At 36.1% G+C, this 21733-nt stretch overlaps 1 protein-coding gene across 1 annotated transcript in view; it reads right to left on the reverse strand.

The window, feature by feature from the left end:
• Positions 1-21733, reverse strand: part of LOC123758798 (Tyrosine-protein kinase Src42A) — a 42319-nt gene that overhangs the window by 14996 nt on the left and 5590 nt on the right. The window contains exons 2-7 of the mRNA XM_045743503.2: positions 18862-19208; positions 17360-17481; positions 16895-17058; positions 9843-10011; positions 8461-8619; positions 6740-6918 (exon numbers count right to left, since the gene is read on the reverse strand). Of these exons, the coding sequence (XP_045599459.1) occupies positions 6740-6918; positions 8461-8619; positions 9843-10011; positions 16895-17058; positions 17360-17481; positions 18862-19208 (1140 nt within the window). The remainder of the gene's footprint in view (positions 1-6739; positions 6919-8460; positions 8620-9842; positions 10012-16894; positions 17059-17359; positions 17482-18861; positions 19209-21733) is intronic.

Raw genomic sequence — 21733 nt, forward strand, 5'->3', positions numbered from 1 at the left:
TAAGACAAAGGACAGCATGAGGCTACAAGATTACCTGGACAAACTGAAGGAATGGTGCAACAAATGGCTATTAGTTTAACCTGAGCAAATGAAGAGTAATGAAGATAGGTGTAGGGAGCAGATCAGATACAAAGTACAATTAGGGAGATGAAATCCTTCAAAAATCAGGGAGAGAGAGACCAGGGTGTTGATATTCTGCCAGACCTGTCCCCTGAAGCCCACATCAAGAGAATATCATCACCGACTCATGCTAGGTTGGTCAACATGAAACTACCGTCAGAAATTTGTGTAAGGAATTATTTAGAACCTTATATACCACATATGCTAGACCAATCTTGGAGTATGCAGCTCTGGTGTGGAGTCCATATCTAGTCAAGCACAAGAACAAATTGGAGAAGGTTCAAAGCTATGTCACCAGACTAGCACCCGAACTGAGGGGTATGAGCTACGAGACTAAGGGAACTAAACTTCACGTTGCTGGAAGACATGAGAGTTAGGGGAAACATGATTACCACATACAAGATTCTCAGAGGACTTGATAGGGTAGAGAAAGGTGGCACATGCACAAAGGGGGGGTGGGACAAGTAGAAACTGAGTACCCAAATGAGCCACAGACATATCAGAATGACTTTTTAAGTGTCAGTAGTTAACAAATACAATGCACTAGGCAGTGATGTGGTGGAGGCAAATTCCAAACACAGTTTCAAATGTAGATATGATAAGAGCCCAACAGGCTCAGGAATATGTATACTAGTTTAGAGAAACCAAACGGCTGAAACTCGACTCCTGCAAGCACAATTAGGCGAGTACTCAGTTTTAGTGTTTTCCCAGTTAATCCCCTCGTCTTCCCTTCTTATACACAAGTAGCTATTGAGGAAAAGTGTAAAATTATAGCAAAGGCATTAGTGGTTGCAAGAGTTGCAGTGGTGACAACGTTAGTGGGAAGAAAGATAAACGTGACAACTGAGGTGTGCTGGTAGGACACCTGGCAAGGGCTCCGACTCCCACATCACTCCCTATATAACCAAGTTTTAAAAATGGTCATAATCTGGCCAGAAAATTAAACAAATATAATTATAGCTATTAAATTAAACCCAAACAAAACTGAAAGCAAGTTAGATTCTAAAATAGTAATCAGAGGACTGCAATTTCTCTTTGCAATCATGAAATACAATGAAATAAACTTTAAAACTACTGTACTTGGGTTACAATAATGAAAATGTACCAACCTTATAATATGGTTTCAAAACTTTCAAAATTTTGAAGTACTGTAATAAATTAAGCCTTCCTCCCAATAACAAAATTTAACTAGCTTTACACTAACATTTTGTTAGATATTATTTTTAGCCCCTAAGACTACTGTAAGTATTCCCTGGAATGTTAGCATGAGAACTTCAAATTGTAGTGCAACTATGCTTATTAGTTTTTCCACATTCCCCCAATAATGTAATAGAAATGGTTATAAAATCTGCCACAAGGAGGCTACATATCCAAATAGAAAATTTTCTAAAGATGATACATCAATTTTAAGTTTCAAACTGATATGCAAAGACAATCTCTAGTAAAGTGCGTTACTCTCCAAGTAAAATTTCAGCATCTCTGAAATGCCCTTCAAGGTGTGAAGTGTTGAACATGGCAACCACGTATCAAACACTTTTTTACTCTTACACGAAGGTCCAACACTTTCTGCACTACTCTCAAAAGTAAGTTATTCTCAAAGTACTGAGGTGAATTTACAGACAATGTATATGGTACATACATTACCTTCATCCACCATCTTTATTTCAAAGGTATTTAGGCTTTCAAAACAACATTTTCCATTTAGGAGTTGAGGGGCTGCGGTCTGGCAGAGGACAAAACAAAGACAGCTTTCACAATTATCACAACTATGGCATGGGAACAAAGAAGAAGAGCTACCTGCAACACACACGTCCTCATGCTAAACAATGAAAACAAAACCACAGCAATTACAAGGGAAACACTAACAGCACATGACAAAATCTTCACTGGAGGATGAAAATAGTTCACAAGGTTCCTTTTGACCATTTATAACTTAACACTTCATTTAACACTTGCTTACTATTACTGGTGCCAAATATATGAGCGAGCAAGTCTCAAGAAATAAACTTGGATGTACAAGTGTGTCTGGTGAAGTGAAGTGCATAAAATAAAGTAATACAGTAATGTACATAATGCAAATATAACTTCTGTTCTTTTTGAATAATAGAAAATATTAAAAATTAAATACTAGCTGAAGATATTTCTTTACTTTACCTGGCATAAACCATTATCAATACTCTTATTGTGAATTATGTTTGAGCAATGAGGCGTGACATAATCCTCCTCCAGAGAAGACAATACACACTGTAAGAATGCTGGTCGCAACACACACACACACACAGGTAAGACTAGAGTAACTGGGGTCTCAGAGCTATGGCAAAGGAAAGACAAATTGCTCTTACCTTATTCTTAATAGATAGAAGAATAGAGAAGAATAGTGGGTTACTCCATGGACTTATAAAACAAGAAAATAATAATTATAATTACACATTTCAAGTCAAAAGATTGATATGCTAGGTGGGTCTCTCTCATCACTTTTCCTTTCTCAAGCATACAGTAGTATTAAAATATTCAATGGTAAACTCTAGTTACAAAGAAACCAATGATGGAATTATTATAATTAAGGAAATGTATATTATTCTATACAGTAGAGCTCAGTAATATTTAGCATCATTTCCCTCTTACTATAAGGATTCAAAAGTAATTGCAGATAGTAAAAACTGTATAGCAAGAACCTTATTAGCTTCTCCTCTATAATACAGTACACTATATAATTAATAATAAAAAGCAAGACAAATACTGTACTGTATAAAGTGTTGAATAATATAGTTTAGATTCCAGAAAAAGAGTTCTACCCAATGCTTGGCTAGCACTCTGCTCATCAAAATTATAGCCATTAAAAAAGTAAATAATTTTGTTCAATCTACAGCAATTTAATATGCAAATAAAGAAAAACAAATGTAACCAAGCTAGTGTTTGGGTGCTAGTCAGTTACCAACAGAAAGCTCAGCAAAGCTTCATATCCACCCGTTCCCCCCCTTATTTTGTGTTTAAATGGGATAACACTAATATTTTGTGACACTATTGATTGTACTGTATAATATTTTAACATCGGAAATATACACAGGTTAATTTTTACTTTCAATTGAATGTGTAAAAAGTTAAAATATAATAATAATACAAAACACTGAATAAGCAATTTTATCACCCTTACTAGTTAAAAGTTAGATTGACCAGAATATAAGCAAACTGTTGTAGCAGAAACTATAAATACTAGTAATACATTTAATTAATCGTTAAAGAGCAGTGATTCATGGGGGTAAAGTGGTCATCATTAAACGATGACTTAAACTTATAATTGTCTATATACATTTTATACCAATGAAGCTAATATGGATGACTATATGGATGTAGTGGAATTTACTATGGCCCATCAAAAAATCCCCTAGTTGTTTCACGATTGCTTACTATGCAAATGTGGTTATCATCACAAACATTACTATGCCAATGCTATAACCATCGTGGTATAAAATTCAATTATAATTACATAAGTATATAGTACTTATTATGTTCACATTGTTTTCACAACTCCATATGGTTGTAATGAACTATACAAGGTCAACCAATCATCAGTTTAACACAATAAAACAGGAACTGCGGAAGGCTATTGGCCCATATAAAGCAGCTCCTATTAATATCTGCCTAAACGTGTTCATATATACTCATATATACAAAGTATACTGAATATATGAATGAGTTTGGGTAATTACTTGAGTGTAATTACACAAGTGTAGTTACGGATGAGAGCTACACTCGTGGTGTTTCGTCTTCCCAGCACTCTGTCATATAATGCTTTGAATTTACTGACAGTTTTGGCCTCTACCACCACCTCACCTAACTTGTTCCAACAGTCTACCACTCTGTTTGCAAAAGAAATATACAGTGGGTTGGGCCTGGTGACCGTGAGGACTCCGGCGGTCATCCTCACAACCTGGCCATGACTTCCTAAATAAGAGGAATATATATATATATGCCAATGATATATAGATTACACATATATATATATCTACCCTCATTGCAAAGCAAACAATGTGAGTGGATATAAATATGAGCTGGCTCATAAGCCAATAGGCCTTCTGTAGTTTCCTCAATTCTTATTATACATACATTCATCTATTACTTATTCCTCACAGATAATATAGTGAATGAACAAATGAAAGTCAAAATGATCATATAAACATCCAAAGTTAACACTGAGGTCTGGCACACGCTACTGTCTTGCTAACATTGGGTTGCCAACCCACCCATCTTGTACAGCTTACAAAGCCAGTAACAATGTGGACATTTATTTCTACTTTTCTGTACATTTTACATCAACTTAATTCATTCTATAAGGATTTTTTTTTCTTTTTCATGTGCAGACATGCATGTATTTAAAAAGCTGCCTATCCTCCTGTATTGCAGGTAATAATAACGATGAGGACCATAGTACACATAACGACCTACAATGAAATTAGAGTGAAATCTGAACTCTTGAGCTGGACAAATTGGAAAATTATTTTTTACTTGTGTTGCTTTGACCAACTAAACCTAACCTTCCTAGGCCTAATACATAATATCTGAGGCTTAATATAGAACATGTGTGTGTGCTATACTAGGCCTTGGAGTATTTGTTTTTCAGCTTCGTTTATTTTAAAAGAATTTCTTACTAGTCAGTATACTATAATCTAAAAGCTAAACATGTACGAGTTCGTGACTACTGACAACTGTCACAATAGGTACTATCTAAACAGGAGGATGAGTTTTAAAAAAAACCACATGTTAGGGGTTAAAGATATAAAGTACTATACAACTTTACACAAGACACCTGTTTACAGATTCGAGTAGTTTTGGGTAACAACTGTCATCCTACCATCTTTATAACTGAACTTTTGACAGGAACTGGTACTGTAATGAGGAAGAGCGATTTGCACGACATACAATTATAGCTTTTGGAGATACTAGATCAACCCAGACCAAGAGAAAAACTTCCAGAAATGTAGTGTGCCACAATGCAAGCAACTGCATGGAGAACACTGGTAACCCTGACACATCCTATGCATGCATGCATTCTCCAGTCCCAACTGCTTGTTACACTCATTCACTACCAGTTGGCAGCCTCAGCTATCCACCTAGTCAGGTTAATGGTGGTGGTGCATGAACAACAGTTCCTAGTGCCCTGTCCACCCTTCATGGCTTCTATAAAAAATAGTGCCAGCTTTTCATATTTTTGCTTCTGCACTGATGCACTACCTCTCCCACATATACATCAAATGGTATTCTATTTTTGCCCTCATTAATAACCATTCCCCATTTCCCATTTTCATGGGTTTTCAATGTGCCAATCCAAAGAAAAAAAGCAACACTATAGTGAAAGGCTATAAGACGAAAAGAGTAACATCAGCAGCATTTGTAAAACTAAGACAAATATGGCTTTCAAAACCCTAAACAAGGAATGCTTCAGAATACAGTCCTGTATATGACATGTCAGGCTAGTCTTACAATATATATCGCTAGCATTAAACTCATACCTAGTAAAGTACCAGAAGATAATTTTTAAATTTCAAAGATACGTCACGAGACAAATACCAGATATAATAGACAAACTATTAAAATGGGCCAAGAGTACTAAATCTAAAGACATTACAAGAAGGTAGGACAAGAGGCAATATGATCATAATATACAAGATACTAAGTGGAACAAAGTGAATAGAAACAGTCTTTTCAAGGAGAGGGACAAGAGAAGGGGGCACTGGTAGAAGAATGAAACACTTCCAAGTCAGAGATATACAAGAAAATGCTCGTACAGTAGTGGAATTCAAACGCTCATGCTACTAGCCCTTTACATTTCTTTATAAATGTGGAGTTCCAGGAGGCTGTGCCTGTAGCCGAGAGCATGGACATGTTGTCAACTTTTCAAAATCTGCAGCAGTTGTGTTAATCTCAGTATGTCGTCAAGTGTTTGCTTTTATGTCGACAAGAATCCTATGAATTTGAACTGCATTGAGCTATCTATGTGTCATTTTTACAAAGAATATGATGGGAGAATTAAAGATTTCACTGTGAAACACTCAAGAAAATCACTACAATGAAATCCACAAAATTTACCTGCCTCAATTTAGGCCACCTTTCAATATCGCACCCTGTAAATCCTCTGAGCTTGTGACAATTAGATAAATAGTGCAGCAAGTAAATTCTACAGACAGTATAATAAAAATTAAGCATCTGGTCAAATGTAGGAATGGAACTATACAGGTTAAATAGGGCCAAGTAGCTAAACAGTCAAACTTAAGATGCAACTTTTAAGACAACATTCTAGTCATAAACTATGTCTAATGATTAAGACATTCTATGGAAATAAGATGCTGGAATTATTTCTACTTTCTTAAATCCCCTCCACAGTCAAATACTCAATATGAGAATACCATTTTTTATTGTTAATTTGCTTTGCAAATTCTAAAGTACTGTACTGTAATATACTTCATCAATGTCAAATATGAAAGGACAACTTCCATCTCTATCTTTACTCTTAATTTAAGAGAAATCTAAATTTATGAAAGAAAATATTAACTGCTTAATGGATCTACACATCAACAATCCCAAAACAACTTTAAATCAAGTACTGTAACTTCAAACTTACCTTAATAAGCCGTGCAAGGCCAAAGTCGGCAATCTTGACTATATTGTTATCTCCTACCAAGACATTTCTTGCAGCCAAGTCACGATGGATATAGTTTTGTGATTCTAAGTATGCCATTCCTGCTGCAATTTGAGCTGCCATGTCAATAAGGTTGTTCAACTTCAAGCCTCTTCCCTTACCTGTGGAGCATTGCATTTTACAGACCTAGTTAGAAATTTATTAAGTTTTTAATGAAACCTATTGTTGATGTATATGCAAGTTTCATACAACAGGATACATCTTAAATCAGCAAGCTGTCACCTTTTATAATACAAAATGTAATCACACCAATTATTTTATCCCATTTTCATTCTACATAAAGGGAAGTGAAAGGCCAAAGCCTCACAGAAAACATAAAAATCTGATTTTTATAAATACTGATATAAATTCAGGATGGAAACTTTTCCCTACATCTACGAAGCAAGCTTATTAAATATTTTATAGATCAAATTTATAGAGCAACAAAACTAGCATCTCTAAGTCTTCTCACCGCAAACAATTTCTGTGATAATTACAGTCTTTCTCAAATTACTGGATTCGAGTTGGATGTACACATATACAAGACAACACAAACATTTCATTCCAACATTTTGTCCACCATGCAAGGCATTTTCCCCAGTAGCCACACCTCATAACAAAGGTAAGTGTAAATGCTTGGCAACAAGTCCTACCATATTAAAACATTTAAATACATATTGATATGATGACCAAACCACACATCAGAAGATGGAGAAACGATAACATTTTAGTCCGTCCTGGAACATTATCACACTCGACTTGATAACGATCCAAGATAGAACGAAATGTCGTCTTTTCTCCATCTTCTGATGGCTGAAGATAGGATGACCAAACCACACATGTTATTGTGACTCTTCGTCTACACTTTGATATTGTAGGTTATTTTATGCTGCAAATTTAACTGCCGCAGTGTGGCCCAACCTATCCTCTATCAAATAACAATTAAAATAAGTTTTTATTACCAATATCAAGACTAATAAATGCCTAAAACTTATCTATATGGGATGGGCATTCCCATATAGAGGGAATACCTGTGCAGGTACCTTCCCATACCTGTGCAGGTAAAAATTGTCAGCAGAGATGAACCATATAGATGCAAATGGAATGGTTAAGAAATTAAACTTGGTAGTTTTGATGTTGGATGATATTTGAGCCAGAGAATCAATTACAGAGGAACCTCAGTTAACGAATTAAATCTGTTTCGGTACCGAGCTCGTCATGTGAAACGCTCGTCTTGCAAAACAACAACACTGTCGTCGGAGGTGTCCGAGAACCAGTGGGAACACTAGGAAGTACAACGTTTTATTGTTAACCAAGCGGAAGCTCGTCATTTGAGGCAAATTTTCTGCGAGTGACTCGTTCGTTACCCGAAATGCTCGTAGACGGGGCTGCTCGTCACCCGCGGTTCCTCTGTACTGCTACACCTCGAGCGATACTAAAACATGTCATCAGTTCTCTTACTGCTTTGCCTAATTACTCCTAAACTAATAAAAACAGGATCACTTATGTTATCTAATATCTAGGAAAAGTACTTTTCTTCTATCTTATATACTGTACTCAGAAGCCATATTTACTTGACACAAACAGCACACAAATTGCCAACACAAAGCAACTGGGGACCAAGAAGACCAATGCTAAAAGTGAAGATAAAAATGCATACATACCTTGGAGGTATTCTAGTAATGATCCATTCTTCATAAGCTCAGTTATAATATAGATGGGTTCCTCAAGAGTACACACAGCATACAACTGAATCAGTTTCTGATGTCGTAGTTTCTTCATTATTTGTGCCTCGGCAAGGAAGTCCTTTGGATCCATCGTACCTTGAGAAGTAAATCTAATTAGAAGACTGGAACAGTGCTGTAACTCGCCACCTGGCCTACACACACACACACAATCAATCAACAGATATGTACACCTTCACAAACCCATCAACCTCAGAGCACAGCATACACAGTTATAAGGTAAGAGATCGAGTCATTTTATATTTTCCAGAATCAAAAGTACTGTACTACCATTACCAACTGTAGAGCAACAAAAGAGGTAAGTGCTACTTTGGCATTTCAAGGCTATGTACATTTTGCTTGAGTGTCATGTTTCAATAAGTTTTACTTATGTCCTATTAATTTGTATATATTAATTTTCTTATAACATTTGACAAAGCATTTTATCTTAGTGTTGACAATCAGATTTTCTACTTCCAGAGAATCCTGTCTTTTTTTCAAGCAACAAGGCAACCCAACTCCAAGTCCCTCCTGGAATAATACTGTACCTATGTTGCTCCCAGTCAACACCCTCATTTGGGTTGGGAAGGAAATAGGCCAAACATTTTTTTTTTTTTTTTTTTTGCAGGGATATTCCTGCATTTAAAGGAATGCCTGCTGCCCTAGTATACAAGTATATGTATGTAAGAGAGGGTAGAGAGGTGAGAGGAGTAGAGGGGAAAAATTAGGAGAGAAGGCAGAGAGGGTATGAGAGGTGAGAAGGGAAAAGGAGACCCAGGCACAGTACAATACAATGCCAAAAGATTAACATGGTATTATACTTTAAAAAACATAAATATTTATAAGTTTTCCTTGCAAATTAGAACAGTTATTTTAACTTCAATATACACTTCTGGAAATACAGTACTGTACACTAAAAAATTAAAAAAACAGTGCAGTTAATGTTCTTAACACTGGGGATGGGATCACGACAAAAACCAATAACACTAACTTTGATGAACTTGTTCGTTTGCAAATCAATTGTGCATATTCACTTTAAATGAAAGTGAAGTAGCAAAAATAATGCTCATAGCTAATGCTAGCTTGACAATTTACATGCACCACAACCAAATTTCCCCATTCAACCTATCCTCAATCTAATTCCTCAGTATATCTATGAGACAACCACACTACAATAGTGGCTTTAGCTTAAAATACCATAAAAAGTTTTGATAACAAACTCTTCGAGGCTAAAGAGCATCAGTCTCACTACTTTGGATGGGTTTAAATTACCTTTATATAAGCCAAACACTGCACATATTCTAAGACCTTGAAAAGCTTACCTGGTTTAAGTGTCTTGATAGCAACTGGTGTGGTATTGTTCCAGAGGCCTTCCCACACTTCCCCAAATTGGCCATGGCCTAATTTGCGCACAAACTTCAGAGATGATCTATCTATCTCCCATTGGTCTCGAGTATTGTGCGAGAGTCCAGCAGTCACTGGCTTTTCAATCTAGAAGTACCAATAATTATTCTAAACAATTAGAAAGAAAAATGGGGATCAAAGACTTCCATAAAATGTTCATGTACTTTATCATTCTATTATTTGAATTCAGTACTCGCATAAAAAATTATTTTCAAGATAGCAAACTAAACGTACATCACATACAGTGGAAAGCAAAACATGTGCCTACAGCCTCAAACTGGCCTTTCTTGGCTTTTTTCTTAAATCTTTTCACTTGTCTCAAAGAAATAAGTTTTCATTCAATTAAAAAGCTACAAGCTACATTTCTTTCCATAACATTATACAAACTATGTATATACTTCTCTAATATATTAACATGTGTTGTAAATGATGTAACATCATTTACTGCATATAATTTTACATTGTTTTCTGTTATACAACCCTTCTAGAAGTAGTTCTACACTCACACTTATAATAGCTACTTGTCAAAGTTACTTTACCACCAACAGGATTGGGGTGAAACAGGAGCACTAAGTCACAATAAATCGTAAACAATAATCATAACCAACTCACAATGCAAAACATATATCAAAGTTTAATCATAAACAAGCCATTTGTAATCCATAATTCACATGCTTTAGCATTACCATTACTTAGTTTTCATTTATATACTAAATTAGACAGTCAACTGAGAACAGTCCAAAACAGAACACAGTCAGTAAAGTGTCAACGCCACACCGTCAGTAAAGTGTCAATGCCACACCGTCAGTAGAGTGTCAACGACAAGGTGCATCACTTAAAAGCTTAAGCAGTGAGTAGTCTACAAAGGTTTGCGCATCACTTATCTAATGAAAAATGAAGACAAATGTATGACTAAAGTTAGAGATTAGTAGAGATGCTAGAGCTCTTACTTTGTTAGTTAAACCAAAAATGTTAAAATTGCCAACACAGAGGCAAGAGCAGATCTGCTTATCACTTTTTATGAAAAATATTAAGACCACATATACTGTTAAGGCACCCGTTATTAACATGTTAAGGACTGATGTTAAAATGGTGGTGCATTTTCACGTGCATGCCACGGGTCTAGAAATCCAACGGTAAAAATCCATTCCAGTGGGGCTTACTGCAAGCTATCTTTACACTCACTAGTATCATGTAACAAATTAATATATCATTAACAAAAACCATCAAGAGAATTCAAGAATCCTTTTATGTAGCCTCACAAAACAAACACCCACACTACTCATTTCCAATTATCCCAACAAACTTGAGCATGGCTTATACCAAGTACTCATTAATATTTATTAAATTATGAAACTAGAGAGTTCATAACACTTAGCAAAGCCCAAATCAACTATGATACTGTATATACTGCATGCATGAATATACAGAATATGAATGCATGTTGAAGATATGGATAGAATAAGACTTCATGTGCATGGGAACATATGAATGATCAATTTCATTCACCTTGGGCACTAGACCCCTTGAACACCTGACCTTTAACCTGTGTGGTGCACACACTATCAAGTGTAGTATTGTGTAACTTTAAAAGGGATGGATCCCAAGGCAGCTAACTGCTACCCAATGCTTGCCATCCCTGTGGCTACCACTCAAACAAGTTCCATATAGTAGCAGTTTGCTGCCTTGGGATCCATCCTTTTTAAAGTTACACAATACTACACTTGATAGTGTGCGCACCACACAGGCTAGAGGCCGGATGTTCAAGGTGTCTAGTGCCCAAGGTGAATGAAATGTTACATCCACGGTAGTGTAGTTTACAGTTTATATAAATGTTCATTCATTCATTTAACACTATACATGAGTCACTTTACCTCTGGTTTACACCACAGCTGTAGAAAGTAGTCTCAAATATTTGTAGCCCTCTTTTCCTATAATAAATTTCCATTTCCTCCTGGTTGGTACCTCCCCACCACCACACAAGATAAACAGGCATACAGGAAAGGCAGACCGATTAAATAAACGGCGGGAGCCACAGATGAAACAATATAATAAAATGAAACTAATACAGTATAAGAAGAGACCAAACCCATAAAGCTCGGAACTATTAACAAGGCCAAAACCGGCACACAGTAATGAGAAGAGATACAAGATATTTTGAGAAAGGGACAACAGACAACTGCATGACAAAATGAGGCCTAATCTATTAACAATATACACTAAGTGAAGGAAAACATCAAGAGAATTAGAGAAGGCAATAGAGCTCTGGTAACAAAAGAAGAAATGTATGAAACAATGAATGAACAGTTCCTAATTGTGTTCACACAAGGTGAGCAGTTCATACCAACAAACGCCACAAATTTTAAAGCAGATTACCTTAACCCCAGAACTGCACAAACATTACACGAGTATTCCTGTGTACACAAGAAAAACATTTAACAAAATTCTTTTGTCCTCCTATATTGATAAAATGTCTACCCTGATCGGCAAAAAATTACTTAGTCATGTCAATTACTTTGGTGTAGTGAAACAATGAAATCCCTATTGTCATAAAATCTAATTTGCTGGCAAAGCAGACCAAGCCTGATCAACCCCCATCCCCAATAGATATGGTAGGCATAGATATATTCATGTTACTAATATGCACACCATATTATGTAATTAAAACAATAAAACATAATATGTTTACCATTATCATACTGTATAAACAGTTATATATAACAATCTACATTTTTATGCACGTTTATGAACCACTAAGAAGTTCTGGAGGATGCAATAATCTAGGAACCGGTTGTTCAAGCACAGCTTAGCCCACACACTCAGCAGTTTTAATATTCTGTAACTTTTATCTTTTCCCTGTGTTCTTGCAGACAATGTACTCAAGTTGGGCATTGGCACAATCTCCAACATGAGATAGTGATGCAAGGTAGTGTATCAGCATTGTTTTTATAGAGTTTTTCCATAGAGTTTTGTAGGGCAAGATGCTCTACAAATGCTCATGCATGACAAAAAAAAAAAAAAAAAAAATTATAAAAATTAAATGCATGGAGTATCTTAAAAGGAACAAAACAGACAGTTTGGCTTTAAGATGGGAAGATTATATGAAATCAATTTATTGTACGTATATGGGAGCTTAGTTCTCCTAAAAAAGTCAAGCCATTGTAATTTTTCCAATCACCACACATCCGTTAACTTCTGTAACCGATACCATTTTGGTATCGCCACCATATCCCTGCTTTTTTTTCTTTCTTTCTTCTCTCTCTTGCTGTCTTTACTTCCTAACTACAACAATCTACCACTCCCTCAACTACTAAACTATCTACCTACCTTATCTAGTCTCACCCTCACTATTATTTCCCTCTTTCCACCAGTTCTTTCTCTTCCCAAGTGAGCATGGAGAGGAAAATAGCCAAGTGGTATGAACTGCAAATTGGTGCATGGGTGGGGAGGAGTTATTATGAAGAGGGTTGTATTAGGGAAGAACGTGATCAAGAGATGCTTTAGTGGCACACCGCAACTAGAGAGAATTTTGAATCTAGCCTGTGATAGGGTCATGAAGGAAAAGAGGGGGAAAATGGCCATGAAAAGACCAAGCAGACAGAGAAGTCTTTTTCCAGGTGAGGGACAATATAAAGATGGGGCAGAGGTGGAAATTGGAAACAAATAAGCCAGCAAAATATAAGAAAATACTCATATACAAAGAATAGTAAACGAACAAGTGGAATGAACTTAAATCCAAGATGGTGGAAACAACCACCAATGACTTCTTTAAGACTTATGCACAAAAAAAAAAAAAAATTGAAAATGGCGAGGCATAACTACACCAGCTACAACAGCTCCAGGGCTGTTAGGGCTAGATCTAGATTTCACTCCCTAAAGACAACTAGATAAGCACTCACTCATATACACTGCAATTCATAACAATTTAATATTTAATGCAAAAAATTATTGGCCTTTATTCCACTACTGATAACAATTATCATCCCAATTCTATTTATTTAACTGTTACCCATATGTAAAAACTATTTACATCTGTTAAGTGCTGTGCAGTATATGCTATTAAGATAACAAAATTATGCTTGGGTCGGAACCCTGCTAACGACAAGGATGAACTACTGTATTTTTCTTAGTGAAATTATATGTCAATCTACCACGTACTGTACCATACAAGAACAAAATTAAGCAAAATTTGCAGTGGAACTTCAACTGCAGGAAACCATCCCACATGACAACCAACACCGGAATTCTTATCAATTGCCAGAAACTAATCAATAATGACAAGAAATATAACAACTGGGGAAGAATGAGCACTTCAAGTCTCACTGTTCATTAATTCATGCTTCACTAATATGTGCTTTTCACACCCAAACTCAGTCATCACATATTAATTGCTAGCATCTAATATTATGTGCATTCTTATCCACAGAGGGACCATGCAATTAACAAGAAAATCAATTTCTGTCAACTTACAGCCTTTGTTCCGGTGACGTTAGGAGATAGAGTTGAAAGAGAGGAAAGGTTTTAGAAAATACTGTATTACGAATTACTACACTATTACTAATACTGGCACTCCAGAAGCAATTTCTGGGAAACAATATTGTCAAATAAAAAGGGGTAACTTGCATTAAAGATGCATTTCATTAGAAACAAAAAATATAAAGGGACTTTGTAGCATGGGATACAGTATTTAGAAATAAAACTGAATTGGAAATTATTAATAAAGTACCAATTTTTGCTAGAGATTAAAGAAATAATAATATAAATACACAAAAATTAGGCACAGTACCAAGCAACATTTGGCAAAATAAATGAACCCAAATAGTATAATAAAATTAATGCATTAAAAGTTTAACAAAAATCTGAAATTCGTGAACGTTACCAGTATGAATCAAACTTAATAAGAGACTGGCATTACATTTCAAATAAATGGAATCCATAGGCGATTTTAACCATTAATAAAACAAAATAAAATTGCAATTTTCCCCTCGAGTCCATTTGTCGATGAATACAGTCTTGCCAACACATTTCAGAGCCAAGAGAAAACCAGTAGTAATGAAGTGATGTTTGATAGTTAAATCAATAACAGCCAGATGTTTTTAGAACTTATGTCAAATCTGGAATCATTTTGTGTGTAAGGACTTTGGTAGCAAAACATTTGAGGATCAATTTGCACGTACAATACCATCATTAAAATATATACGAATCATCTTGCTCTCTGAACAAAATAAACACAATACTGCTGATATTAATATATGCAGTAATATGCCAAGCATCATACACCTCAAGCCCTAGACAGCCTAAATAACCCATATTGGAATTTTGGGGATATTCTTTTTTTCCTTTTGGCTTTCTCTATATCATTATTTCTAATGAGAAAAAATAGAACTGTTATTATATAAAAGAAGGCTAGAGAATTTTTTTTAAGGCCATATGCATTCCAAATGAAAGAAATATAAAGAATACAACAGATAAGCATCCTTACCTGGTATTTTATGTATTTTACTCACAAATTATTATGAAAAATTAATCTTGCCTTACCTTTCATAGAGGCTCGACTTAAGACACTGAATTTCTTCCACTTTTCACTTTATTTATGCCGAAATAACATGGATAGGATTGTTTGGTCAGGCAATGTTAAGAGTATTTTTATCTTATGCCAGAAGGCAAGGATACTTCCTGGTTCATGTATATGGAGAACTGGATATTTCTCTTTCAGGTAAGCCCAAGAAGCCATTAAAATGAGACAGAAATTAGATGCCCCACTGTACGTCCTTTTATCTTAAGCATGTACATTTGAACGCAGTAAATATAAAATTGCTGGGAATATCATGCACCAAGTGATAAGCTACTAATTTTTTGACCAATTTATCCCAATACCCACCCAACTCCCACAAGAAATTTCCTCATTTACTCCCTCAACAGAAAGCAAGTTGTTGCATGGAACATTTTACCCTGGAATCCTTTTGAGTGTTCCTAGCCTGTTTTGTCATGTGAGAGAGCTGCTACTGACAACCAGTGACCCTACAGTTTAAAGGTACCATCACTTCAACTCCTCTGATAAAAATGGTCTAGATAACATCTTTTAAGAGCAATGAGCAAAAAAAAAAAAAAAAAAAAAAAAAAAAAAAAAAATAAATAAAAAATAAAAAAAATCTAATTTTACATGATAATCACAAACTCATCCCTGAACCAAAATATACATAGTACTGAACAACAAAGTTTTGCAACTCTGAATAATTCATCACAATTATCTATAGTAGTAGTTGAAGACTTGACTATCTTGAATTACAACCTACTTATCTTATGAAAATTGTTCAGGAGATATTTCTTCAACTAATTTACTTCTCTTGCTAATTACTTAGTGCGACTGTTCCACCCACATTTTTTGTATCCAATATTGAATCGTCTGTATCCCCTATGATACTATCCCACCTGTGCTTCCACTTTAGAAATGTAATCGAGAATAAAATACTCTTCACATACACTATATAGAATGCAGGCAAGAGGTTATAACAGACAGTACAAGTGGCACCCCTAACTGTCTGACTTCTGACAATATGAATTTAATCCCACACTACACACAAATCAAACTCCTTTTACCAACTCCTGTCAAACTAATTCCACTAAAAGCAATACTGGAGTCGATAAAGATACTCTTATAGTTGACCAGACCAGTGTGGTCTGGTCAACATTCTTCAGCCACGTTATTGTGACTCATCGCCTGCATACTCTTATAGCATTAATCACCTGCCTCTCAACTTTCAAAACCAACTCGCATCCAACTTCCTTTGAACAGTTATTTTTTAAAGCCACTATCTATATTGAGGTAGACAGTGTATTCAAAAAGGAATAGTCTACACTGTATTATCCTAAAGATGAAGTAAACCCATTATTATTCTAAATCACATGTGCACTGCCTGGAAATCTTTAACTGAAGAGCAATGTCAAAAGTTGAGGCATCACAACCAACCTGGATACAAGGCTTTCTGAGGTTGACACAGAGACCATCTGCATCTTTACTGTAATGTTCAACAAGTTCTTGCAAAGTTCTGAAGGTGGTCCGCCGGGCAATAAAGAATCCTCCTTCATCTAGCTGCCGTATCCGGTAATGTTTAACAGTGTCGCCATCTCGTACTGTGAATGGGAAAAGTACAAGATGAAGTTTACCATACAAGTACAGCAGAATTAAGAGTACACTACACAATGCGTTGCAATCAATTTTAAATAAAATTGCTTTGAGCACAAATACATTATTAGATACAAACTCTTAAATGTATAAATATACTCAACAAGAAAACACCAAAAGAGAACACATCCTTGTAAAGCTGACGGAAAAATTAATAATAATAATAATTACGTATCTGCATAAAATAAAGAATTATTTAATAAAAATTTAAAACGTTCATTTAGAGTCATCATGGCTTCGTCCTCTTACCAGATAATGAATAATCATTTCTTCTGCTTTCAGAATCACGTATCAAGAAGGCGCCATGTTCATTTTCAGGCAACAATAACTTTTTCTCTGCCTCTATTCTTTTGATCTTCCCAAAATACCATCTGAAAAATAACATGGGGAAATAAATTAACACACTGTAAATTACTGTACACTGCGACCTCCAAATTTCAAAGCTCTATACAATGAATCTTTAAACAAGCACCAATACCACAACCTGGATCACCTCTCCAAAATCCACATTTGTTAGAGAAAAATCAAATTTCAAAATCTGGGCTAACACGTTACTTCCAGATCTCATTTTTTTGTTCTTTGTATTTTTATAGTTCAGCAAAGGTTAAAGTTTGACCCAGAGGTGTGAGAAATTTTATTTTGAAAATAATTATTTGTCTTATATAAAGAGAATGAATGAACCATGCACTAGGACCAAAGAAACAGAACCCCCAGCCTCTGGAGAACAGCTTGAGCCTCCCCAACCCTACAGAGCTGGAGGCGAGGACCAACAAAAACACAGTTTTGAGAAAAAGTTATCATGGGCCAAAGGAAAAGCTGTCAATTGTGGCAAGGAAAGACCAAAAGGTGGCCAAGAGACCAGGATGGGTCTGGGGGAGCATTAGCAGGCAGGAGGTGAAAAATGCACGAGAGAACTTACGGAACAGTGCTAAGGAGGCATCACCACTGAACGTAACAGTGGAGGCTCTGCCAATGCCAAATGATAAAAAGGCAACAGTATGGCGATTGCATGAGTATGCACGAGATGCCAATTGAGAAATAACCAAGGCAAAAAGTATAGGATGACCCTGACCAAAACAGAAGAAAAACACCGAAGAGACATACAGTAGCTGCAAAACAAGCCCAAGGAAATCTCATCCTGGTGCTTGTTGCAAAACCAACAACCCAGCCACCTACTCTATACAAATGGTGAGAGATGTGCATCAAAAACTCCAAACGAACGGAACACAGAAGGCATAACCAGTGAATACATCATCGAGCCTATCTACTGAAATAGGTGGAAATGTGGAAAAAAGTTCAGATATCAAGCAAGAAGTACCAACCATGCAATCTGGCTATACTGTATATTATAAATACATAAACTTTTCTTCCATTTCCTCATCCATTCTCTTAACTCTCATTATCTATTCTCAAATGTTCACATACTCTATTATCAACTGGTATACATTATTTTTGTTCATAACCATTGACCACAATGTACATACTATTCACACACTGATCCCATCTTAAAAAATACCCTCTGGCTATTGCTCATCCTTTCAAATAAAATTATATGATAAAGGCTTGAAATTTTAAATCTTGCTCTGTTATGAACCCATGCACATCTTACCTGGAAATGAGATCCATGTAATATACAAATATTTGTTATGGTATTACCCATTATAGTTTGAAAAGTGATTCCACCAACTACTATTTCTAGGCTACAATACAACTTCTCGATTCTCACTAAGCACAATTACTCGGGCACTTACGGTTCAGCTTCTATACTCTTTAGCTTAGCCACATAGTTGGAGGGAATGTACCCATCCTGTTTCGTGGCTTTTGATCTTGCAAACCACCAATCCCCTTGTGTATCATTAAGAATTTCTAAATGTTCACCCTTGCGGAAACTCAAGTCCTCATCAGTTCTAGCATCATAGTCATAGAGTGCCACAAATATTTTCGATGTAGCAGCAGTTCCCTCAGGGTCTGGTAGCGAAGGTAAGGTTGGGTTTAGGCCATTCATAGGCCGGCCACCAAGGGCCTGATTGTCTGTGGTACCCCGTGTTGCACCACTAGGGTCACTGATAGTGGGGCCGGTCAGCGGTGGCGACTGAACCTGGAAAGAAAATAAGTTGTATTTGTCTTATGTTTATACTACATTATATTATCATAACATAGGTGACCTGTACAAATGAATTATTGTCATTATTGCTACTACAGCACAGTACTATAACCTAGTTTCCATATTTGTAAGATGGTGGCATAACATTCTTAAAAAAAAAATTTGTCAAGCTATGGGGACATGTCAAAACAGATTGATCTATTCATCATATATGCTACACAACAATTATTATTGCAGTATCACAATAGCAAGAAATGACACTGATGAGTGCTACAGACTGCAATCTTCATGAGGCTTCCAGGGGTTGAGGTAGAATAGTCACTGGAAGAAAGGTGGCAAATGCAATAAGACCTGTCTCAAGGTATTGGAGACAACAGACACAGTGCAAGGGAGCGAAGGCTAAATACTGTACCGATACCAAAATACTGATGCATTATACAACTACTTTTTCAGATTTTATCAAGTATGATATAATCAGCAATTGCAAACCACACCAGCTGGCATTTCATTCAGTGCCATATTACCTTAATGTTAAATTGTTATACTGTACTTTTAAATCTCGGCCTTGGGTCGGCTGTCCTGGCCATTGCCTGATCAATTAGAATATTGCTGCTTGAATATTGCTTTGAATAAATACTGTAGTGAAATTAATTTACTGTAAATACAATTTATAAGGGTTTTGCATTTTATGAACTTGCTTTATAGGCCTAAATGCCTCCAGAGGCATTCACATTACTCCAGTTCATGACTAATTCTACAGCATTAAGAAAGTAAACTGGAACCAATCTTTTCCTGGACACAACATAATTCTACACACTGTCAAGGAATTGTTGACCAATTAGCAGCCACCTCATTAACTCTGCTAGAGGAATGGATTGTGCTACAGTAGAGTTGGGATATGCACAAAAATTATTGCACAGTATAAATGCTGTACACAAACCTAATCAAATATTCTTAAAGAACAACAAACTTAAACCTAGTAAAAATGTAATTTACTCTGTGCTTGTCTTCATCTAAGCTAGATGACAGATTAATCATTAACTGTAAAAATGCTTTAAATCTCGTTATGTATCAACTGGTACTAGGTGAACACGAGCGAGTGCACGAACCTACCAACTGCCCACCAAGCAACAAAACAACTCTGAAATCAAATCATGCTATGTTTCTCAATCACCTTATGCAAAGCCAATAACCTCCTCCACCAAATATATATTCCACCACTAACAATTGTATTCAATACATGCAATTCATCTGCCACCAAATCAATTATTCTAATGTTTAAACAAGTTAAAAGGTTTAGGATACTCTTTAGGATATCCTAAAGGTTTAGGATACTTTAGAGTATGTTATCATACTCTAAGGTGACACGATAAATTTCTCATTCCAAATATTTATAAATTAAATAACCAAACAGATGGAGCTTAAAGCTCCATTCAAGTAATTATCAAAAGAAGGCACCAAGCCGGGAAGACAATGTAGCAAAGGTGCTAAATATCACATAGGATGCCAATACGAGAAAAAAACACACAAGGCGAGCGATATCAAAGGAATCAGATCCACCAAGTATTTTTTTTAGGGACAGAAGGAAAGCAAGGCATACAATCATCATGAAAATTAGGACATTCCACAAGGAGGTACACAACTGTAAGTGGGACAATGCAGTTTGGACAGTAAAGAGCAGGGCTGCATTCCATTAAATGTCCATGAGTTAGGCATGTATGGCAAATATGTAACCTAGCACAAAGTAATTTCCCATTGTCTATTACATTGGTAGGAGGAAGACCTGGGGTCTATGTTACCTTTGAGAGTGTGCAGTTTGTTACCTGTAACCTCAGACCAGCGACCCTGCCAGTAATGCCTGCATTGTGGAATGAATGAGAAAAAGTCTGAATAAGGAATGCCTTTTTTGGAAATAGGACAAGTATGAACAGCCTCCTTAGCAAAAGTGCCCGCACGTTCATTTAAGGTAATACCAATATTGTTGGGAACCCAGCAAAACTCGACTGTCTTAAATCTGCTAGATAGGAAATGGTCAATATTGAACTTCGACTACCACAGGATACATAGGATTAAATGACCCCAGGGCCATGAAGTCACTGCAGGAGTCAACCACAATGACAAAAGAATGTTGACATTGGAAAAGCAGTTGAAGAAATGCATACAAGACTGCACAAAGTTCAGCTGTAACCACGACACCATTTTCTGGTGGGTCCTAGAGCTTGTCATGTAGTCAGCTTTAAGCCTAATATACCCCATCAGGCCCTTGCAAGTTATCACCACAGATCACAAGCAAAATGTGGTCAACTCATTATAGGCAATGGGAGTTTGGGAATACTAGATTAACTCAGGCCAAGAGGGAAACCATCAGAAAGGTAGTGTGCCCCAAAATAAGTACAGTACGTGCATTGAGAAACATTGGCAACTGTGGCAACTATGTAAGCACTCGTTAGCTAGCTCCAACTACTAGTTAATTACACCCCCACATGACAGTCTTGGCAACCCAGGGCTCCAGCCAACTG

This window comes from Procambarus clarkii, chromosome 31 (assembly GCF_040958095.1).
Source record: "Procambarus clarkii isolate CNS0578487 chromosome 31, FALCON_Pclarkii_2.0, whole genome shotgun sequence".
NCBI classification, from domain to species: Eukaryota; Metazoa; Arthropoda; class Malacostraca; order Decapoda; family Cambaridae; genus Procambarus; species Procambarus clarkii.